At 45.8% G+C, this 22,512-nt stretch overlaps 2 protein-coding genes across 5 annotated transcripts; one reads left to right on the top strand and one right to left on the bottom strand.

Moving 5' to 3' along the window:
- Positions 1–12,134: 12,134 nt before the first annotated feature.
- LOC123122037 (uncharacterized) lies at positions 12,135–15,439 on the bottom strand. 3 transcript variants are annotated; one of them, XM_044542165.1, is made up of 3 exons: positions 15,341–15,439; positions 15,093–15,171; positions 12,135–12,604 (listed from the first exon to the last, which is right to left on the bottom strand). In XM_044542165.1, the coding sequence occupies exon 3, from the start codon at positions 12,593–12,595 to the stop codon at positions 12,386–12,388; it is 210 nt and encodes a 69-aa protein (XP_044398100.1). In that variant the 5' UTR covers positions 12,596–12,604; positions 15,093–15,171; positions 15,341–15,439; the 3' UTR covers positions 12,135–12,385. The 3 variants fall into 3 exon arrangements, with proteins under 3 accessions (XP_044398100.1, XP_044398098.1, XP_044398099.1); XM_044542163.1 differs by having other exon boundaries at positions 15,093–15,354; XM_044542164.1 differs by lacking the exons at positions 15,093–15,171; positions 15,341–15,439 and adding an exon at positions 14,372–14,687.
- On the top strand, positions 15,412–21,858 carry LOC123122036 (transport inhibitor response 1-like protein Os11g0515500). 2 transcript variants are annotated; one of them, XM_044542162.1, is made up of 5 exons: positions 15,412–15,698; positions 15,835–16,027; positions 16,307–16,818; positions 19,100–19,595; positions 20,876–21,858. In XM_044542162.1, exons 3-5 carry the CDS (start codon positions 16,367–16,369, stop codon positions 21,635–21,637), a joined length of 1,710 nt encoding a protein of 569 aa, XP_044398097.1. In that variant the 5' UTR covers positions 15,412–15,698; positions 15,835–16,027; positions 16,307–16,366; the 3' UTR covers positions 21,638–21,858. The 2 variants fall into 2 exon arrangements, with proteins under 2 accessions (XP_044398097.1, XP_044398096.1); XM_044542161.1 differs by lacking the exon at positions 15,835–16,027 and having other exon boundaries at positions 15,485–15,698.
- Positions 21,859–22,512: the final 654 nt, after the last annotated feature.

Below are 22,512 nucleotides of genomic sequence, written 5' to 3'. Positions count from 1 at the left end.
GTGGGAGGATGGTGGAGACTTGATAAGGTCATTGAACCGTCGCTTCAACTAGTGTGTAGCAGGGCACAGGAAGTTGTTCCTGTGGCACCTACACCAATTGAAGTGGAAGCTTATGATAGTGATCATGAAACTTCGGATCAAGTCACTACCAAACCTCGTAGGATGACGAGGATGCGCACTACTTCAGAGTAATGCGTGATCCTGTCTTGGAAGTCATGTTGCTAGACAACAATGAACCTACGAGCTATGGAGAAGCGATGGTAGACCCATATTCCGACGAATGGCTCGAGGCCATGAAATCCGAGATAGAATCCATGTATCAGAACAAAGCATGGACTTTGGTGAACTTGCCCGATGATCGGCAAGCCATTGAGATAAATGGATCTTTAAGAAGAAGACGGACATGGACGGTAATGTTACCGTCTATGAAGCTCGACTTGTGGCAAAGAGTATTTTCACAAGTTCAAGGAGTTGACTACGATGAGATTTTCTCATCCGTAGCGATGCTTAAGTCCGTCGGATTCATGTTAGCATAAGCTGCATTTATGAAATCTGGCAGATGGATGTCAAAACAAGTTTCCTTACCAGTTTTCGTAAGGAAAGGTTGTATGTGATACAATCAGAAAGGTTTTGTCGATCCTAAGGATGCTAAAAAGGTAAGCTAGCTCCAGCGATCCTTCCATGGACTAGAGCAAGCATCTCGGAGTCAGAATATACGCTTTGATGGAGTGATCAAAGTTTTTGGGTTTATACAAAGTTTGTTAGAAACTTGTATTTACAATAAAGTGAGTGGGAGCGCTACAACATTTCTGATAAGTATATGTGAATGACATATTGTTGATCCGAAATGATGTAAAATTTCTGAAAAGCATAAAGGGTTGTTTGAAAGGAGTTTTTCAAAGGAAGACCTGGATAAAGCTGCTTACATATAGGGCATCAAGATCTATAGAGATAGATCAAGACGCCTGATGATACTTTCAAAGAACGCACACCTTGACATGATTTTGAAAGAGTTCAAAATAGATCAGCAAAGAAGGAGTTCTTGGCTGTGTTACAAGGTGTGAGTATTGAGTAAGACTCAAGACCTGACCACAGCAGAAGAGAGAGAAAGGACGAAGGTCGTCCCCTATGCTTCAGACGTAGGCTCTACAGTATGCTATGTTGTGTACCGCACATGAAGTGTGCCTTGCCATGAGTTGGTCAAGGGGTACAATAGTGATCCGGGAATGGATCACATGACAGCGGTCGAACTTATCCTTAGTATATAGTGGACTAAGGAATTTTCTCGATTATGGAGGTGAAAAGGAGTTCGTCGTAAAGGGTTACGTCGATGCGAACTTTGACACTAATCCGGATGACTCTGAGTAGTAAACCGGATTCGTATAGTAGAGCAATTATTTGAAATGGCTCCAAATAGCGCGTGGTAGCATCCACAAGATGACATAGATATTCGTAAAGCACACACGGATCTGAAAGGTTCAGACCCGTTGACTAATAACCTCTCTCACAAGCATAACATGATCAAACCAGAACTCATTGAGTGTTAATCACATAGTGATGTGAACTAGATTGTTGACTCTAGTAAACTCTTTAGATGTTGGTCACATGGTGATGTGACCTATGAGTGTTAATCACATGGTGATGTGGACTAGATTATTGACTCTAGTGCAAGTGGGAGACTGTTGGAAATATGCCCTAGAGGCAATAATAAATAGGTTATTATTATATTTCCTTGTTCATGATAATCGTTTATTATCCATGCTAGAATTGTATTGATAGGAAACTCAGATACATGTGTGGATACATAGACAACACCATGTCCCTAGTAAGCCTCTAGGAGACTAGCTCGTTGATCAATAGATGGTTACGGTTTCCTGACCATGGACATTGGATGTCGTTGATAACGGGATCACATCATTAGGAGAATGATGTGATGGACAAGACCCAATCCTAAGCCTAGCACAAGATCGTGTAGTTCGTTTGCTCAGAGCTTTTCTAATGTCAAGTATCACTTCCTTAGACCATGAGATTGTGCAACTCCCGGATACCGTAGGAATGCTTTGGGTGTGCCAAACGTCACAACGTAACTGGGTGGCTATAAAGGTGCACTACGGGTATCTCCAAAAGTGTCTGTTGGGTTGGCACGAATCAAGACTGGGATTTGTCACTCCGTGTAAACGGAGAGGTATCTCTGGGCCCACTCGGTAGGACATCATCATTATGTGCACAATGTGACCAAGGAGTTGATCACGGGATGATGTGAGTTACGGAACGAGTAAAGAGACTTGCCGGTAACGAGATTGAACAAGGTATAGGGATACCGACGATCGAATCTCGGGCAAGTAACATACCGTTAGACAAAGGGAATTGAATACGGGATTGATTGAATCCCCGACATCGTGGTTCATCCGATGAGATCATCGTGGAACATGTGGGAGCCAACATGGGTATCCAGATCCCGCTGTTGGTTATTGACCGGAGAACGTCTCGGTCATGTCTGCATGGTTCCCGAACCCGTAGGGTCTACACACTTAAGGTTCGATGACGCTAGGGTTATAGGGAAAGCATGTACGTGGTTACCGAATGTTGTTCGGAGTCCCGGATGAGATCCCGGACGTCACGAGGACTTCCGGAATGGTCCGGAGGTAAAGATTTATATATGGGAAGTCCTGTTTTGGTCACCGGAAAAGTTTCGGGTGAAATCGGTAATGTACCGGGACCACCGGGAGGGTCCCGGGGGTCCACCAAGTGGGGCCACCAGCCCCAGAAGGCTGCGTGGGCCAAGTGTGGGAGGGGACCAGCCCCAGGTGGGCTGGTGCGCCCCCCCACCAAGGCCCAAGGCGCATGGGAGAGTGGGAGGGGGCAAACCCTAGGTCCAGATGGGCCTTAGGGCCCATCTAGTGGGGCGCCTCCCCCTCTCCTCCCCTTGGCCGCCCCCTTGATGGGATCTAGGGCTGGCTGCCTCCTCTTGGGGGTGGAAACCCTAAGGGGGGCGCAGCCCCCTTCCCCCCTATATATACTTGAGGTTTGGGCTGCCATACACACACGAGAAAGTCTCCTTTTGGTGCAGCCCTACCCCTCTCCCTCCTCCTCCTCTCCCACGGTGCTTGGCGAAGCCCTGCGGGATTGCCACGCTCCTCCACCACCACCATGCCGTCGTGTTGCTGCTGGATGGAGTCTTCCCCAACCTCTCCCTCTCTCCTTGCTGGATCAAGGCGTGGGAGACGTCACCGGGCTGCACGTGTGTTGAACGCGGAGGCACCGTTCTTTCGGTGCTTAGATCGGAATCAACCGCGATCTGAATCGCTACGAGTACGACTCCCTCATCCGCGTTCTTGCAACGCTTCCGCATCGCGATCTACAAGGGTATGTAGATTCACTCCCCTTCCCCTCGTTGCTAGATTACTCCATAGATTGATCTTGGTGATGCGTAGAAAATTTTGAATTTCTGCTACGTTCCCCAACAGCGGTAGTACCGCTGTCCAAAGCGGTAGTACCGCCTATGGCCATAAGCGGTAGTACGGCTACGGTTCCGCGCTGGTACCGCCTCGATTTTGGGTCTTGCATTTTTCGTGTCGAGTTTTGCAGTAGTTGCACGGCAGTAAGGCACGGCAGTTCCGCCTATAAGCGGTAGTACCGCCCCGATGGGCGGTAGTACCGCCTGTAAGCGGTAGTACCGCTCCGGTCGGGCGGTAGTACCGCTACTGCATTTTTTGGTCCCGTGTTCTGCTCCTCCAGCGGTAGTACCGCTTATAAGCGGTACTACCGCCCCAAGGTTCATGTTTGGTTGCTCCTTTTTCCCTGCTTCTTCCGCCAGAGCGGTAGTACCGCTCGTGGAGCGGTAGTACCGCTCGTGTGCGGGCTGAGCACATAACGGTTGGATTTTTCCCCTTCTATAAAAGGGGGTCTTCTTCCCCAATGAACCTTATCCTTTGAGCTCGTGTTCTTCCCCCCATTGTTGACCTTCTTCGAGCTTGCTAACTCTCAATCCCTCCATGGATTCTTGCTAGTTTTTGAGGGAAAAGAGAGAGGAGATCTAGATCCACATTTCCACCAATCACTTTCTCCTCTATGTGAGGGGAACCCCTTGGATCTAGATCTTGGAGTTCTTGGTGTTCTCCTTCTTGTTCTTCCTCTCATTTTCCTCCCTAGCATTAGTTGCTTCGGTGGGATTTGAGAGAGAAGGACTTGGGCACTCCGTGTGCCCTTGCCATTGCATTTGGTGCATCGGTTTGAGTTCTCCACGGTGATACGTGGAAGTTACAAGTTGAGAAGCTTATTACTCTTGGGTGCTTGGTGCCCTTGAGCTTGTTCCTCTTGGGTGCTTGGGCGCCCTTGACGGTTGGTGGTGTTCGGAGCTCAATCATTGTGGTGTAAAGCTCCGGGAAAGCGTCGGGGTCTCCAATTAGGTTGTGGAGATCGCCCCGAGCAATTTGTCGGGTTCCGGTGACCGCCCCCAAGGGTTGCCAAAGTGTACGGGTTCGGTGACCGCCCCCAAGGGTTGCCATTTGTACGGGTTCGGTGACTGCCCTCAAGGGTCCCTTAGTGGAATCACGGCTTCTTGCATTGTGCGAGGGCGTGAGGAGATTACGGTGGCCCTAGTGGCTTCTTGGGGAGCATTGTGCCTCCACACCGCTCCAAACGGAGATTAGCATCCGCAAGGGTGTGAACTTCGGGATACATCGTCGTCTCCGCGTGCCTCGGTTATCTCTTACCCGAACCCTTTACTTATGCACTTTACTTTGTGATAGCCATATTGTTTCTTGTCATATATCTTGCTATCACTTAGTTGTTTATCTTGCTTAGCATAAGTTGTTGGTGCACATAGGTGAGCCTAGTTGTTGTAGGTTTTGTGCTTGTCAAATTAACCGCTAGGTTTATTCCGCATTTGTTCAAGCCTAAACCGTAATTATTTTAAAGCGCCTATTCACCCCCCCCTCTAGGTGACATCCATGATCTTTCAAAGGGGTACAAGAGTGATCCAGGAATGGATCACATGACAGCGGTCGAACTTATCCTTAGTAACTAGTGGACTAAGGAATTTTCTCGATTATGGAGGTGGTAAAAGAGTTCGTCGTAAAGGGTTACGTCGATGCAAACTTTGACACTAATCCGGATGACTCTGAGTAGTAAACCGGATTCGTATAGTAGAGCAGTTATTTGGAATAGCTCCAAGTAGCGCGTGGTAGCTGCATCTACAAGATGACATAGAGATTTGTAAAGCACACACGGATCTGGAAGGTTCAGACCCGTTGACTAAAAACCTCTCTCACAAGCGAGATATGAACAAACCCCATGGGTGCTGGATTCATTACAATCACATAGTGATGTGAACTAGATTATTGACTCTAGTGCAAGTGGGAGACTATTGGAAATATGCCCTAGAGGCAATAATAAAATGGTTATTATTGTATTTCCTTGTTCATGATAATTGTCTATTATTCATGCTATAATTGTATTAACTGGAAACCGTAATACATGTGTGAATACATAGACCACAACATGTCCCTAGTAAGCCTCTAGTTGACGAGCTCGTTGATCAATAGATGGTTATGGTTTCCTGACCATGGACATTGGATGTCATTGATAACGGGATCACATCATTAGGAGAATGATGTGATGGACAAGACCCAATCCTAAGCATAGCACAAGATCGTGTAGTTCGTTTGCTAAGAGCTTTTCTAATGTCAAGTATCATTTCCTTAGACCATGAGATTGTGCAACTCCCGGATACCGTAGGAATGCTTTGGGTGTACCAAACGTCACAACGTAACTGGGTGGCTATAAAGGTGCACTACAGGTATCTCCGAAAGTGTCTATTGGGTTGGTACGAATCGAGACTGGGATTTGTCACTCCGTATGACGGAGAGGTATCTCTGGGCCCACTCGGTAATGCATCATCATGAGCTCAATGTGACTAAGTAGTTAGTCACGGGATCATGCATTACAGAACGAGTAAAGTGACTTGCCGGTAACGAGATTGAACGAGGTATTGGGATACCGGCGATAGAATCTCGGGCAACTAACATACCGATTGACAAAGGGAATTGTATACGGGATTGATTGAATCCCCGACATCGTGGTTCATCCGATGAGATCATCGTGGAACATGTGGGAGCCAACATGGGTATCCAGATCCCGCTGTTGGTTATTGGCCGGAGAACGTCTCGGTCATGTCTGCATGGTTCCCGAACCCGTAGGGTCTACACACTTAAGGTTCGATGACGCTAGGTTGTTATAGGGAAATAGATATACGTGGTACCGAATGTTGTTCGGAGTCCCGGATGAGATCCCGGACGTCACGAGGAGCTCCAGAATGGTCCGGAGGTGAAAGAATATATAGGAAGTGAGGTTTTGGCCACCGGAAGAGTTTCGGGCGTCACCAGTAATGTACCGGGACCACCGGAGGGTTCCGGGGGTCCACCGGGAGGGGCCACCAGCCCCGGAGGCTTGCATGGGCCAAGAATGGGAAGGGACCAGCTCCTGAGTGGGCTGGTGCGCCTCCCACTAGGGCCCAAGGCGCAGCTTGGAAGGGAAAAGGGGAAACCCTAGGCGCAGATGGGCCTAAGGCCCACCCTAGGGCGCGCCCCCCTCTCTCCCCTCTTGGCCGCCCCCTCCATCCAATCTAGGGCTGGCCGCCACCCCTAGGGGTGGGAACCCTAGAGGGGGCGCACCCTCCTCCCCTCCTCCTATAAATAGTGGGGGTTTTGAGGCTGCAGAAGACACGAGTTTCCCTCTCTCTTGGCGCAGCCCTACCCCTCTCCCTCCTCGTCTCTCGCAGTGCTTGGCGAAGCCCTGCTAGAGTGCCACGCTCCTCCACCACCACCACGCCGTCGTGCTGCTGCTGGACGGTGTCTTCCCCAACCTCTTCCTCTCCCTTGCTGGATCAAGGCGCGGGAGACGTCACCGGGCTGTATGCGTGTTGAACGCGGAGGCACCGTTGTTCGGTGCTTAGATCGGATTCGGCCGCAATCTGAATCGCTTCCTGTACGAATCCACCGACCGCGTTCTTGCAACGCTTCCGCATCACAATCTTCAAGGGTATGAAGATGCACTCCCCTCTCTCTCGTTGCTAGTTAATCCATAGATTGATCTTGGTGATGCGTAGAAAATTTTGAATTTCTGCTACGTTCCCCAACATCATGTCCTAAACTGAGTCCCCACAAAGAACAAAGAGATAACTCCATTCGAGGAATGAGAGAAGAAAAGGTTAAAACTCTCTTATCTACGAACATGGGGTTGTTTGGCGAAAGTCAATGTTCCAATTCCAAAGAAGCGGAAGCTTGGACCAAAGACTGTGGATTGTGTTTTCCTGGGATATGCTTTTCATAGCATTGGCTATAGATTCTGTTGTAAATCTGAGGTACTGACATGCATGCGGTAAATCATGGGTCGAATGATGCGACTTTCTAGAAGAATCTTTCCCATGAGGATATGGCTACCTCATCTAATCAGGAGATGCCTAGTTCATCGAATCAGGGAACAGTTACAATTACCGAACCTGCCATTTCGATGGAACACTTTGAAAGTCCTGTGGAGGAGAACAATGAAGTTCTACTTAGGAGCAAGAGACAGAGGACTGCAAAGTCCTTTGGTGATGATTTTCTTGTGTATCTCATAGATGACACTCCCAGTTCTATTTCAGAGGCCTATGCATCTGAAGATGCTGACTACTGGAAGGAAGCGGTTCGTAGCGAGATGGATTCCATCTTGGCGAATGAAACTTGGGAGATAACTGATCGTCCTTATGGGTGCAAACCTATAGGATGCAAATGGGTATTCAAGAAGAAGCTTAGGCCTGATGGTACTATTGAAAAGTACAAGGCTCGGCTCGTGGCTAAGGGTTATACCCAAAAGGAAGGTGAAGACTTCTTTGATACTTACTCACCTGTGGCTCGACTGACCACTATTCGAGTTCTACTTTCACTAGCTGCCTCACATGGTCTTCTCGTTCATCAAATGGATGTTAAGACTGCTTTCCTAAATGGAGAGTTGGACGAGGAAATTTATATGGAACAACCAGATGGGTTTGTACTAGATGGTCAGGAAGGAAAAGTGTGCAAGTTGCTGAAGTCTTTGTATGGACTCAAGCAAGCACCCAAACAGTGGCATGAGAAGTTTGAAAGAACTTTAACAGCTGCAGGCTTTGTTGTAAACGAAGCTGACAAATGTGTGTACTATCGCCATGGTGGGGGCGAGGGAGTTATCCTTTGCTTGTATGTTGATGACATACTGATTTTCGGAACAAATCTGAATGTTATTAAGGAGGTCAAGGATTTCCTATCTCGTTGTTTTGAGATGAAGGATTTAGGAGTGGCTGATGTCATTCTGAACATCAAGTTGTTGAGAGACGATGATGGTGGGATTACATTGCTTCAATCTCACTATGTGGAAAAGATCTTGAGTCGCTTTGGCTATAGTGACTGCAAGCCCTCTCCAACACCATATGATGCGAGTGTGTTACTTCGAAAGAATCGAAGAATTGCTAGAGATCAATTGAAATATTCTCAGATTATTGGCTCGCTTATGTACTTAGCCAGTGCTACAAGACCTGACATCTCTTTTGCTGTTAGCAAACTGAGTCGGTTTGTCTCAAAACCAGGAGATGTGCATTGGAAAGCTCTAGAGAGAGTTTTGCGTTATTTGAAAGGCACTGCGAATTATGGAATTCACTACACCGGGCACCCAAAGGTGCTTGAAGGGTATAGTGACTCAAACTGGATCTCAGATGCTGATGAGATAAAGGCCACGAGCGGATATGTATTCACTCATGGAGGTGGCGCTGTTTCTTGGAAGTCTTGCAAGCAGACCATCTTAACGAGGTCAACAATGGAAGCAGAACTCACAGCACTAGATACAGCTACGGTCGAAGCAGATTGGCTTCGTCGGCTCTTGAATGACTTGCCGGTTGTTGAGAAACCTGTACCGGGTATCCTTATGAACTGCGACAATCAAACTGTGATCACGAAAGTGAGCAGCTCAAAGGATAACATGAAGTCATCAAGACACGTTCAGAGAAGGTTAAAGTCTGTCAGGAAAATGAGAAACTCCGGAGTTATTGCATTGGATTATATCCAAACGTCTAAAAATCTGGCAGATCCTTTTACTAAGGGTCTATCACGTAATGTGATAGATAATGCATCAAAGGAGATGGGTATGAGACCCACAATATGAGTTGTTCACAGTGGTAACCTATTCTTTGTGATCGGAGATCCCGTGAATTAGATGTGGAAGACAAGCTGTTGGTCAACTGAGAGGAGAGTATCCTTACTATTAACAATACCACTCCATGAAGATGCAATACTCTCCTAATCTGCATGGCAGGTTGATGTATATCTTAATGTGTTCTAAGTGGCTCATTGAAGCAGAGATGTTGTCCTGCAGAACATCTTTTGAAGAACACACCTATATGAGTCTGATTGTTAAACGTCGCAATCTATGAGAGTAGGGTTCTCTCTAGTAAACTCATGAAACGTCTCAGAGTATGACGCATAAGCTCTACCCGCGGGGAAGACCCACGGTAGCCACGTATCGGTCAAGACTTTATGTGAAGCTAGATTAGCAGAAAACTTGCAGTTCAAGGCCCAGTCCACTGTTCAAGTTGCTTACTAGTGTAGCATAGAGTTCTAGGTGGAAGTTCAACTTAACAGTCTCCACTGCAGTACCGGTATATAAAACAGTGTTTTTGGAACCAAAGGCAAATTTTGTGTGCCTCTGGGATCTGGTGGGGGATTGCTGGAATTTTGTCTATTTTGGGCCAGCCCAATAGCAGTTTCAGAAATTCCTAATAAATCCTAGAGGCCCACGCAGCCCATTCGTGCAAGGCAAGAGGTGGAACTAAAGTTTAGTCCCACATTGCTAGTTTAGAGGGAGTTGGACCTCTTTATAAGGGAGGTTCTTTCCCCACATGTATGAGCATGAGAACAAGAGGGACATCCACGCGCGCTCCTCCTCCGCCGCCCGCCTCGCCTCGCCTCGTCACGACGCGCCGCGGGTTGCGGGAACGAGCCGATGTCTAAATTTTTGCTACGCACGACAGGTATACGAACGGTCACACGGGAGCTGAAACGTTTTGCTGTAGTGGAGACTGAATACGAACGGCGCACCTCTTCGCGTTCTGCCTGCTCGCTTCGTCTCCCTCCATTGCTTCACCTCCCGCCGCAGCCTGTTCGCGTCCTTCTCCTGTGCCTATATAAGAGAGGTCGCTCCTCTCCAGAGGGACACACCAGAAGATCCTCTTCCTCTCGCCACAAGGTTCCTGAGCACTGCGCTGCTGCTACGATCTTCCCCATCCCGGCTTGCGGCGTGCACCGTAGCTCGGGACAGTAGGCCTCCGAAACCGCACCTTTTGAGTCCTGTATGGGAGAAGGGTGATAAGGTTTTTGGGGAGCGCTCTGCGCGACTACTGACTCCTTCGTCACGGACGCTCTGGACTCCGACGACTACTTCCCCGACGACGACTTCTTCCCCAACGTCGACAACCTTCTCGACGACATGGCTGGCAAGGATGTTGACCCCAAGTCCAGTACTGCTGCTGCTGTCCCGTATGTGATCTTCTCCTTCCTGTTCGAGGTTCTGCTACAGTACTTTGTTCTGGTGTTTGCCCTAGATATATTAGGTTCTACATCGTATATGCAACTACCTCTACTGTCTGCTCTAGATTTGCTAGGCTACAGTTCATATTTACATATGCCATTTACCTTCTCTCTGTTAGAACGCATGACTTATTTTATCTCTACTATATTAGTCATGCTTTATCTAGTTTTTCTGTTAATAAAATCATTTGGTAAATTGCTCATATTTCCAACAGATGATCAGCACGCCAATGCTACCTAGCAAATTCTGCCGCCTCAAAGTACTTGCATATTTCTCTAATTGGAGATGAAGCTATTTCACCAGATTATGATTACCTTTCTCTGGCTTCTTTTCTTGAAGCTTCTCCTTGCCTGGAGACTTTCATCTTCGAAGTAAGTTACGTTTCATCTTGCAATCATACCTAGTGCCAATTGTGGAATAGCTGATGCGAGCATCTTGGCTTTCTCTATAGGTACGGCAACCTGACATGAAGCATGATTCAGTTATCGGGGACACCTCGTGTCTGAAGCGGCTACCGCAATACCACCACAACAGCCTAAGGAGTGTGACGATCGTCGGCTTCTGTTCCGCGAAGAGCTTGGTTGAGCTAACATGCCACATTGTGGAGAACGCGTCATCGCTGGAGCGCCTCACTTTGGACACCACTCATGGCTGTCACAGTTCTGGAGGGTGTAGCGTCAATAAATATCGGAGAGTGTACTATACAGGGAGTAGTATCCGCACTTGGGCCCCACCTGACAGATGCCTCCCTATGGGGAGGGATATCCTCATGGTCATGGAGGCTCCCAGGGTGCTTTTGGCTATCAGAACACACGTCGAGGGGAAGGTTCCGTCAAGAGTCGTGCTAAAAGTCGTGGAGCCTTGCAGTCGGTGCCATGCTGTTGAACATTTAGATGCCTTTTGAAATAACATTTAGATGCCTAATTGGCAATGTGCAATGTTGAATCATGCCAAAGTGTATTGTTTATGATGCGTTAATTCCAAACTATCAGAATGGGCCAACGATAGTTGTGTGAAATTTGATAGCCGTACTTTGTTTCTTAAAATTTATCACAACACAAGTGCCGAATGTTTTTATGATGTGAAATTGTGCTAATGTTTCATGTAGACAGATAAAGTGGGGAAAATGAACATGTGCTGGCTGTTACGCAAGATTTTGTTCATTTCACGTTCGAAAATGAACAGGAAATGAACGATATTAGAAGAGGCCAGCGTGTTTTACTGATGGATGTTTTACCAATTGTTCTCGTATAATTGTGTCTTCTCTTCATCTTCCTCCTCCAGGCTAAACTAAATCAAAATTTAGCCAATCACCATCCTGGCAAAACTCATCATCTTGAAGTAACCAAAGCTGTTGAACTCGGTCCTCAGAGGCTCACGTTGTGCAAAGCCTGCAAGCTAAGCAGCACAAAGAACCCCCAAGCTTTGTTCACATCGATCTCTCAACTACAGCAAGGATTTCAAGCAACGATACCAATACCAGTTGATCTCTCAAAGACATGTTCTGAAACAAACTAGTAATACAGTAGAAACAGAACTAAATCAAAGACACGTTGTCATGCCCAACCATTAACTGATGCCAAAACAGAAACTAATTGGGTTCAAAATTTCCTTTTGTTTTATGGCTCTGAGAATCCCAACATGCAAGTGACACGAACTTGCAGAGGTTTAAACAGCATTATCCCTGAGAATGGAAACAAAATTCCACGAATAAAGTTCATTAACTAAAATCTGACGATGCAACTTAAGGCTAAGGAGAATGTATATCTCCTTTGCAAACAGCAATGCCCTACTTGTCTTGGTTCTCCTCCGGCGCGTCCTGCTCGTATCGGCGTTTGAACTTGGCGATCTGCCCCAGGCTCTGAGCCATCTGCCGCTTCGCCCTCATGTGGTACACTTTGCCGGTGTGGTTCACCTTGGTCATCATGATGTTGATCAGCCTGCCGCTCTGCGTCACGTATGAGATCCACTGCATCTGAGGATGTAGTCCCTTCCTCATCCTTCCAACCTGTAATCGCACGCAAGGTCATCAGACAAAAGGGACGAAATAGTAATACATATCTATTATCGGCTTTCCAGATGTTAACCATGAAAGAAACATCCATTTCCTCAACAGATACGCGTAAGTTACAAAAACATGATCAGCATTCACCTCTCAAAAATATTACTTACAAAATCATGATCAACATTCGCCATGATTTCCTTAAGAAAGCATACACCATGATTAATGTAGGACCTATCATAACAATTATTCCAAGTTTGCAATATAGCAGGAGCAACACATCCAAAAAAAGGTTCGGTCACATGATTGCAGAGAGATTATAAATGGTACTAGTACTTTAAAATCCTCGACTCATTGTGGTCATTTTTGGGCACTAGAACACTTGGGTTAAAAAAGAAGTTAGCATTGTATGCAGACGGGCATAGAAATATGACTTCAGCAGCTACATGGGCGATTCTACATGGGCAGTTATTATTTCTATTTTCAAGTTACTCTCTGTAACCTCAGGCTATACAAAGGGTGGTAACTAGATGAGAGGTATCGTTCCTTCGGGGACATCCGCTAAAATTGGAACGATACAGAGATGAGAGGCATCGATCCACTATTCAGCCATCTGAGTCAGCAGCAGCAGCAGTGTCAGATCCCGCTAGGGATTGACATGGAATCGAGGAGCAAGCCAAGAAATCAAAGGAAAATGTATAAGAACTGAATAACCAGAAGACTCTTGTATATATGGTGTATGTGTATATATTTGATATAAACCAAACGGCCTAAATCAAGAACTGAGCAGTGCATATTTTGATTTAGGCCATTTGGCTACTTTTTCTTTACAGATAGTCTGCATCCCTGCATATTTATTGTTCTAGCCGAGCTTAGTTATAGTAGCAACATGTGTGACATGGAAATAAGAACATGTGACACAGCTGCTTAAATTAGCATCTTCCTCTTAGGGCCAGTTCTTTCCGCCTCATAATTCTGGAGAATTATAATTCTAGGAAACTGCCTACAGAATTGCCTGTCCAGTTCTTTTCTGTGATTCTAGCCTGTGATTGTTGTATGAGTTGTCTATTGAAATGTCTGTAATGCCCCTAGATTGAAGTGAGTGATGAATTGGTAACACTTAATTATTTCGGTCAGTTTGATGTCTAACATGAACACGAAAACGAGCTGCAAATCTCATCAATAAAATATATAATATTACAATAGTTTCCCTTGGAGCGCTCATTGAACTTAGTAAACAAATTAGCTTGTCCTACATTGGATAAAGTGGTGTTTCCTATGGCGCGGTGGTTTGCTCGCACCTCCTCTACGCACACATCCATATATATATGGAATGAGCAGCAGCATCCCAAATTGCTTTCTGCTTCCCTTTATCCATCTACAACATTCACATGTCAATGTTTTAATCTAAAGAAGTACATTCCTTACAGATTGTTTTTTGCTAAATGTTGCATATCCAAACCAGTAAATACAATTTAACTAACAAGTTAACATGCAATTATTTTACTGCATTCCAAATAGGTGGTGTCTGGGCAGAGGGGCATATTCGAATTCGAATACACTTTAACTAACAAGTTAACGTACAATTTAACTAACCAGTAGACCTATTCCAATTTTTTTACTGCAGCCAACAATCCATATTCGAATAATAGAGAGAAGAAAAGAGGCACTTAGATACATTCGAGGGAGACAGAGGGGCAGCATATCCAAACCTTTCTAATTTTTTTACTGCATCCATCAATCCATATTCGAGGGAGACAGAGGGGAACTCACCAGCAGCGGGCGCGGTGGTGGCTGGCCGCAGAGGAGACGGGGCAGCTGGGCGCGGTGGTGGCGGCCTGCTTCCGGGCGGAGGGAAGGGAGGGCCGGCCGGGTCGGGGCGGTTCGCGTTGGAGCTCGGGTCGGGCGGGGAAGGACTTGGGGAGGGGCTTCCGTGGTGAGCAGCGGCGGCGGGGAGCAGCCTGGCGGCGCCAACCCTAGCAGAAGGAAGGTTGGGGACGAAAGGAGTTTGCGGGCACAGGACAGGAGGAAGGAGTTGCGCTCGGGTCTGTTGGGTCGGGGAGTGGCATTTTGGCCGTAATTTCAGTGCCCAATAGCGGTAGAGTACTTGTTTAAAACGAACAGTTTTATTTTGCCAGAAATTGGTCATTCTAGATTACACTTGGAGTTGTGAGATGATCGTGGGCAATTCCTGGGGCAGGGCAGTAATTCTTCACAATTGAGCCAAAAGAACTGGCCCTTACTGTCCATCTACAACAGAAAATTGAAACCAGAGAAAAAGTAACTTGAAGATATGACATGCACAAAACTGAACCATGTCGTCCTACAAACTGCAGCCAACCAATTAGAAAGAAGCATGCCATACAAAAAAGGTATAAACACGAGCCATCGCATACACACAAATCACAAACGAACAGCACTTCAGATCAGCACGCACACAATCAGCCAATCTACTGCCCAAGCTGATCGAACAGGTAGATAGGGTTATTTATACCTGGGGGGCAAACCACCAACGAAGAAGAGAGAGGTGCTGCTGGTCGCCGACCTGCCGCTCGTCCCTGTCCTCTTTTGCGCTGCAGCCCAGAGAGGAAAAACAGATCAGGGGAGAGAGGGGGAACCAGAGCAGGGAGAGAGGGCATCCGCCGCCCCGCCGCCGTCGGCCACCCATGAGGACGTCCGAGAGAGACGGGGCAGAGCAGCCACAAGGGGAAGAGATGGAGAGAGAGAGGAGAGGGGCAGCACCTCGCCGCCGCCGCTCTTCTGTTGGTGACTCGCGTGAGAGAGAGGGAGCGAGAGGCGCTGGAGAGGGCTCTGTCAGTGAGGGCCCACCTGTTAGTGAGAGGGAGGCGGGGTGGGTGAGATAATAATAAAGCGAATAAAAAAAACGATTCGATAATAACATAGCTCCATCCCCCTCGTTCATTCCCCTCTGACGGTCCGGCCGAGCACCCCCAGGTCAAGGTCTCCTCCCTCCGAGGAACGCCGCCTCCAAGGAACTCTCCTCTCACTCCACGGCCGTCGCCGTCCTCCTCCGCCGCCATCTTCTCCGCTCCGCTCGACTGGCGATCCGTCCGGCCGGACGGGGACCGGTTCCTTGCTGGTGACCAACCCTAACTTGCTTTTATTACTGTCCGGATGATTTCGATCTCGTCTTTTCTTTCCTTTATGTGATCAATCTAACCCAGACACTCGAATCCACCCGCGGATTCTTTTGCTTCCTGGTGAGCTGATGATAGATAGCAGCGAGTTCCTTTCCCCAAAAGAAAAACAAAAAATACAAGGAAATTTGGGGTTCCAGTCCAGCCGAACCCCACAGAGGACATCTTTCTGCGGTTCGGTCCGTCGATTTCGATCTTGGAGCTGACAACTTCTATCCCTTTCCCGGGTTTTGGATTCGTCTTCAGTGTTCTGATTTCTCAACGACCTTGGGTATTTTCTCTCAGTTTCATGGCGTGCTTTTTCTTCCGACTACTTTTCTATTTATAGAAAGACGCAAAATTTCATGTGACCGGTTGCTTAGTTTACTGTACTCTGTCCGGAACCCGCTCTAACTTGTGTTAATTCTTGGGAATTTATGATCAAATACTTCTTTGAGTGAGTATATAGCACATAGCAAAGAGTCGGGTAACAATTCAAGCAAATGGTCCTAAAGTGATACCCAGTCCTAACACAATGTTCCGTTTCTTGTGTGTGTGTGACTGTGAACAGGTCACAACCGGAAGCTGCAGAAAATAAGGGCGGCTTATTAGGATTCTGGGAGGCGGCAACATGCCCTACTTCCCAGATGAAGTGGTGGAGCACATCCTTGGCTTCGTATCGTCGCACCGTGACCGCGATGCTGCATCTCTCGTGTGCCACGCGTGGTACCGCATCGAGGGCCTCACTCGCCGCTCCGTGTTCATTTCCAATTGCTATGCGGTGCGCCCAGAGCGTGTGCACACACGTTTCCCCTGCCTGCGCTCACTGACCGTGAAGGGCAAACCACGCTTTGCTGACTTCAACCTTGTCCCTGCGGGGTGGGGTGCCTCAGCGGAGCCATGGGTGGATGCGTGTGCCCGTGCATGCCCTGGCCTTGAAGAGCTCCGCCTGAAGCGGATGGTTATCACTGATGGTTGCCTCAATCACCTTGCTCACTCATTTCCCAATTTGAGGTCACTAGTCCTTGTTAGCTGTGAGGGGTTCAGCACTGATGGCCTTGCTACTATTGCCACCAATTGCAGGTCAGAATGCTACAAGCTTGGAAGTCTTTTACTTTTCATGTTATGATAATGGTACTGAGTGTGGGTGTCTCCCATTAGACGTTGAATGTAAAATGGGTTATCACCAGCATCGCCTCATAAACTGCAATTCATATTCAACCTTCTTGCCATACCCAGTTTATCTCGATGCTCTACAATTTTGTACCAGATCATGGAAGCTTGTTTATCCTTGTACAATTGTTTGAATCTTGGATACCTAGAATGGAAACCGAGAAACTATCAATGACATTTAAATGATCCTACAGAAAAACCTTGATAAGTCCTTGGCAGTTGCCATTGCTCTATCTCCCTTTCCATGAGTTCTGATAAACAATAATGATTGAGATTGTGGATGCATTTCAGTTTATTAAAGTTAAGGGATGTTTCTTCAAACCTGTTTGTGAGATTGTGAATGCATTGCATACTGGGTCAATCCATGGTTCCAGTGTTATATAATCTTCATGACTGCATGTATACATTTCGAGATCTGATCAATATAAAAAAGTTTGGTATGCTGCACTTATATAAGTGGAATCTTGAGAGCTCTTTCATCAGTAACTTTAAAAGACATATGTGGACTGTCGGTGATTTACATATAGCAATGTGGCATTACCATAACATCGGAAAGAGAGGGAGGCACTAATGTAGTAATGTTGGTTATGTCATATCATTCCAATTTAAAGGAGGATTAGAATACTCAAGGGTTCTTTCACCAGTAATTTATTGCCAATTTCAAATATGCCTCTAGAGTCTCTCGACCCTCCCATCAATATAATCGAAGCATGGATTTCGAGTTGCGCGACTAGTCGTCGACTAGTCGATGAGTCGCAAAAAAATGTCGACTCAACTTCGTGTCGACTCGGGTCGTGAGTCGCGACTAGTCGCAACTGCAGGCTCGACAAGCGCTCGCCTTTTTTTTTAAGAAAACTGTCGGAAACCCTTACAGTATACATAGGAAATTAGGAATATAAATTCACGTCCATGAGGACTTGAACCTAGGTGGTGGGTTGTACGTCCACTCCCATAGCCTCTTGAAGGGCTCACATTTGAAGTGCTACCAACTCTTAATTAGGTGAATAATGGTAATTATTCACTATTCTTACCCATAATCATCGTACGTATTTTTTACTCTCAGTTTTCAATCTCACCACAAACTTGTTGCTGTATTTGCATAATTTGGTAGCTCTGCGGGTGGATTCACGTGCCCACGGATTGGTATTTACTAAGGCTAGGGAATTTCAGCAATATAAATTGCAAATCCTTGTTACCAATGTATGCAACAGGGAAACACTAACGAAGGGTAGCTTGTACTGGCAGTGTCGGCTTGGTAAGGATAAAGTCAGATCCTAGGTGCGGGCAATGAACTTTGTAGGAGATAACAAATTGGTTCTTCATTTTTAGTTGCTGTGTCATACGGCATGCCTTATATTGGTGAGCCTGCCCTCTTAAACAATGGAACTCCTTAGTCTCACACACAACGAAACCTGGAGATCGCAACTTGAAAGATAAGAAAAAGTGGTTAAAGGGTTCCCTCTCTAAACTGTGCGTTGTTGAGGTAAAAGTGAGGCACCTACGGAGGCTGTGCCTCAAATGCGGGTGGGGGAGCTCACAGGCGTGTGCTCTAGCCAACCAAACACCGCTCGGTTCTCGCGACTTGGAAGGCTAAGATAGTGGAAAATATCTTCTCATTAATCTTAGGTGTACATGGTTGTGACTTGCATTGTGCAGCCCACTTAATGTAGGCCCAAGGCCCCACGTGCTGATCTCCACCCATGACATTTGTAAAGCCTGTATGTACGTAAGGCACTCAAAAGTTGTTTCATATTTATTATTAACAATTACAGCTATTATTACATTCCCAGTCATATTTACATATTTTCTCATGTCTATTCATAAAGCATCATTTCCATGTGACTCCAGATTGAATTATTATAATTTATGTGACACATATTTGGTGATACCATCTTTAAGGCAATTCAATAGTTTGCGCACTGTCCGTTTGTTTTCTTTAGAACTGGTAGGTCGTTTGCATCAGGAGTCACCAACAATGATGTCATTCGTAAACCAGATTATGTTGATAACAATTAGAATGTTAATACCTGGCAAAATTTTGTGTATCTTAGAAGTTATTTTCTCATACACATGTTCTGTTCTATGAAGATTAATTCATCTCAGCCTCTTTTCAGTTTGTTAAGTGTTGCTTCAGAAAAGTTCTTTCAGTAATTGCAAGTCATATTGCTTAATTTGTAACTCTTCATTGCAGGTTTCTCAAGGAACTTGACTTACAAGGGAGTCAGGTGGAGTTTCGAGGCCGTCATTGGTTGAGTTGTTTCCCCAAGCCTTTGACATCATTAGAATCCTTGAATTTTGCTTGCTTGGATGGAGCAGTGAGTGCTAATGCATTGGAAAGTCTTGTTGCAAGGAGTCCAAATCTTAAAAGCTTAAGGTTAAATCGTGCAGTTCCACCAGCTGTTTTAGCCAAAATTCTTACTTCCGCTCCTAAGCTGGTGGATTTAGGTACAGGATTGGTTGCTCAAAGCAATAATGCTGGTGCACTCCCCAGTCTCTACAGTGCTATTCAGCAATGCACTTCTCTGAATAGTTTATCAGGCTTTTGGGATTCTCAACGTTGGATTACTCCAATAATACATTATATTTGCAAGAACCTAACATACTTGAACCTTAGCTATGCTCCAATGTTTCGGACAGTTGATCTTATTGGAACTATTCACCAATGTCAGAATCTCCGACACTTGTGGGTAAGGTTTAGTAGCACTGGTGTTATGGAAATTTAGCCTGTTTCTTATTATGTTAAATTACTTCATGCAGTTACTAGATCTTTACTTTGTTGGATGTTGTTTCACTTCAAGACTATGAAATGAGATGTTTACGTATTTGGAAGTTCTGCTTTTGTCAACCCTGCTGTAGTGCAATTAGCAAGTAATGAAAATGTTGCCCAATATGCTGTTTTAAGTTGTACTTACTAGGCAAGAATTTTGTATATTTAACACACAAAATGCATTTAGTTCAACTTCTTATGCGTTACTCTTTAACAGAGGCTGCATAAGAAGTTAAGAACACACGTTTATCTGTTGACTTGTTTAACGATCTAGTTTGTACCAGTATAGACATTTGAAAATATCAGACCCTGCGAATGTGGCAATATATGATAATCTTAAAAATGTCAGCGAATTTTGGGAGTAGACCCTTTTTACCTCTCTTGGCATCTTCAGTAATGCTACAATATACTTTATAGTATGCATTTCTAGCCTTGCTGTGCACAAGGAGAAGTTGTAGGCGTGAAAATTCTGTCAACATGGTACTGTATTTTGAGAATGACCAAGACAAAATGATGATTTAGTAATACTCCCTCCGTCCCAAAATTCTTGTCTTAGATTTGTCTAGATACGGATGTATCTAACACTAAAACATAACTAGATACATCCGTATTTAAACAAATTTAAGACAAGAATTTTGGGACGGAGGGAGTAACTGATATGGGGTTCATTGATGTTAGGGAAACATTGTCTAATAGCTATTGTACTTAATTGTCAGTGTTACTTAACGCGCTCACCCACACAAAGAGCTGACATAATTTTGGGTGTTTTAACGTCTCTTTGTTGGGTGTTTCTAATCCCAGAGAAGGTCCTTGTGTGGGTGTTTTAGGCCTTGTACAATGCAAGGTGCTTAGGGGAGGTGCTTAGTAAAATAATCCGAGCTTTTCTCAAGCACCAGTGCTTATTTCTGTAGGAGGGGTGCCTAATTAAGCGTCTACCCTCTATAAATAAGCGCCGGTGCTTAAGAAAAACCAATTTATTTTTCTAAGCACCACCTCTAAGCACCTTGCATTGTACAAAGGCCTTAACAGCTCTGTAACTAGTGTTGGAAGGTTACTTGAATAGTTAGAGCAGAACACTTCTGATAAAAAAATTCTTAGAGTAAACCTTTGTTGTTCATATGTTTCTTTCATTTGCGTTTCGTCCTTGCTGGTTATTTCATGTTATAAAATGTTTTATTCACTTCGGCTTAATGGTTGTAGGTACTAGATCACATTGGCGATGCAGGATTGAAGGTTGTAGCCTCTTCTTGCCTGGAGCTGCAAGAGTTGAGGATATTTCCTGCGAATGCAAATGTGTTAGCAAGCACTGGTGTGACAGAGGAAGGGCTGGTTGCAGTATCTTCAGGATGTCGGAAGCTAAACTCTGTGCTCTATTCCTGCAGTCGAATGACTAATTCTGCTCTGATTACGGTGGCAAAGAACTGCTCGCGAATCACGTCCTTCAGACTGCATATCTGCCTGCATGGGTCAGTAGATGCCGTGACAGGCCAGCCACTGGACGAGGGTTTTGGGGCAATCGTCCGGTCATGCAAGGGCCTCAGGCGTCTATCTATGTCTGGCCTTCTCACGGACAGCGTGTTCCTGTACATCGGCATGTACGCCGAGAGGCTGGAGACTCTCTCTGTCGCGTTTGCAGGAGATAGTGATGATGGCATGATCTATGTGCTCAACGGCTGCAAGAATCTCAGGAAGCTGGAGATCAGGAACTGCCCATTTGGCAACACCGCGCTTCTTGCAGGCACGCACAGGTACGAGGCGATGCGCTCGCTTTGGATGTCGTCGTGCGACATCACCCTGGGTGGCTGCAGGTCCCTCGCGGCAGCCATGCCAGGCCTCAACGTCGAGGTCATCAGCCAGGCAGATGGAGGCGCCAACGATGCAAAGAAGGTGGAGAAGCTGTATGTCTACAGGACACTCGCTGGTCCGAGAGATGATGCCCCTGGATTCGTCTCGGCACTGTAAATTACATATACTGTCGTGGTTAGTGGATTTCTATTTGGCTTGTAATTTTGTACCGTGCCTGAACCGTGGAAGAATCTGCACGTGCTAAGACTATAATTTCGATCATCCTGCTATTTCACTTACCATGTCGATGGAAGCAGTGTATGCTACATTTGTTGGTGATCAGATTCTGTGTTCACAGATGCATTTGATACAGAATGCAATAGGCAATTAAAATGTGACATTGTTTGTAAAAGTTCTTATATACTACTAGTACAGTATGATTTTAAGAATCACCGACGGCGCTCAGAAAGGCAGTAATGAGTGAAGCTTTGGCATGAACTTGTTGACATTTGCGAAGCTTTTTTTTTTAAAAAAAAACTTGTTGACATTTGGATGTGTTTACAGTTAGTTTCGACTTTTGAATAGCTTTGGGTGTGAAGGTTTCGTCTATCCTGTCAAGATATGACCATGGTAGAATGCAAGCCTATTCGATTCGTCCTATGGGAAATATATTTTTGACACCAAAATTGGTTGGACTGCAAGGATATAACTGAATTGTACGTGGGTCTTGACATTGCATTGGATCAATGTCTATTAAATCACATACAAATGTATGAATTTTGTACATGTAAACCATGCCAAAAAGTGTAGGGGTCACGTGGCAATTGTAGAATAGAAACAAAGAAGAGAAAAGAAAAAACAAGAAAAGGTATGCTCAAAAAAAGAAGAGAGTAATGATGAAGAGAACTTGTTCATCTTCTGAGTGTCAAACCAAAGAACTTGTTCATCTTCTCGATCAGCGTCGACGGCAAACCTGCCAAGGTCAATGCGTCAGTACCTGCTCTGAAGATGGATCGATGGAAGACGGCGCCGGTGGCCTCTCAGAGTGCGCC

The sequence above is a fragment of the Triticum aestivum genome, chromosome 5D (assembly GCF_018294505.1).
Source record: "Triticum aestivum cultivar Chinese Spring chromosome 5D, IWGSC CS RefSeq v2.1, whole genome shotgun sequence".
In the NCBI taxonomy this organism is placed as follows: domain Eukaryota; kingdom Viridiplantae; phylum Streptophyta; class Magnoliopsida; order Poales; family Poaceae; genus Triticum; species Triticum aestivum.
The sequence above is the reverse complement of the archived record's forward strand: the minus strand, read 5'-3'. Positions and strand labels throughout refer to the sequence as shown.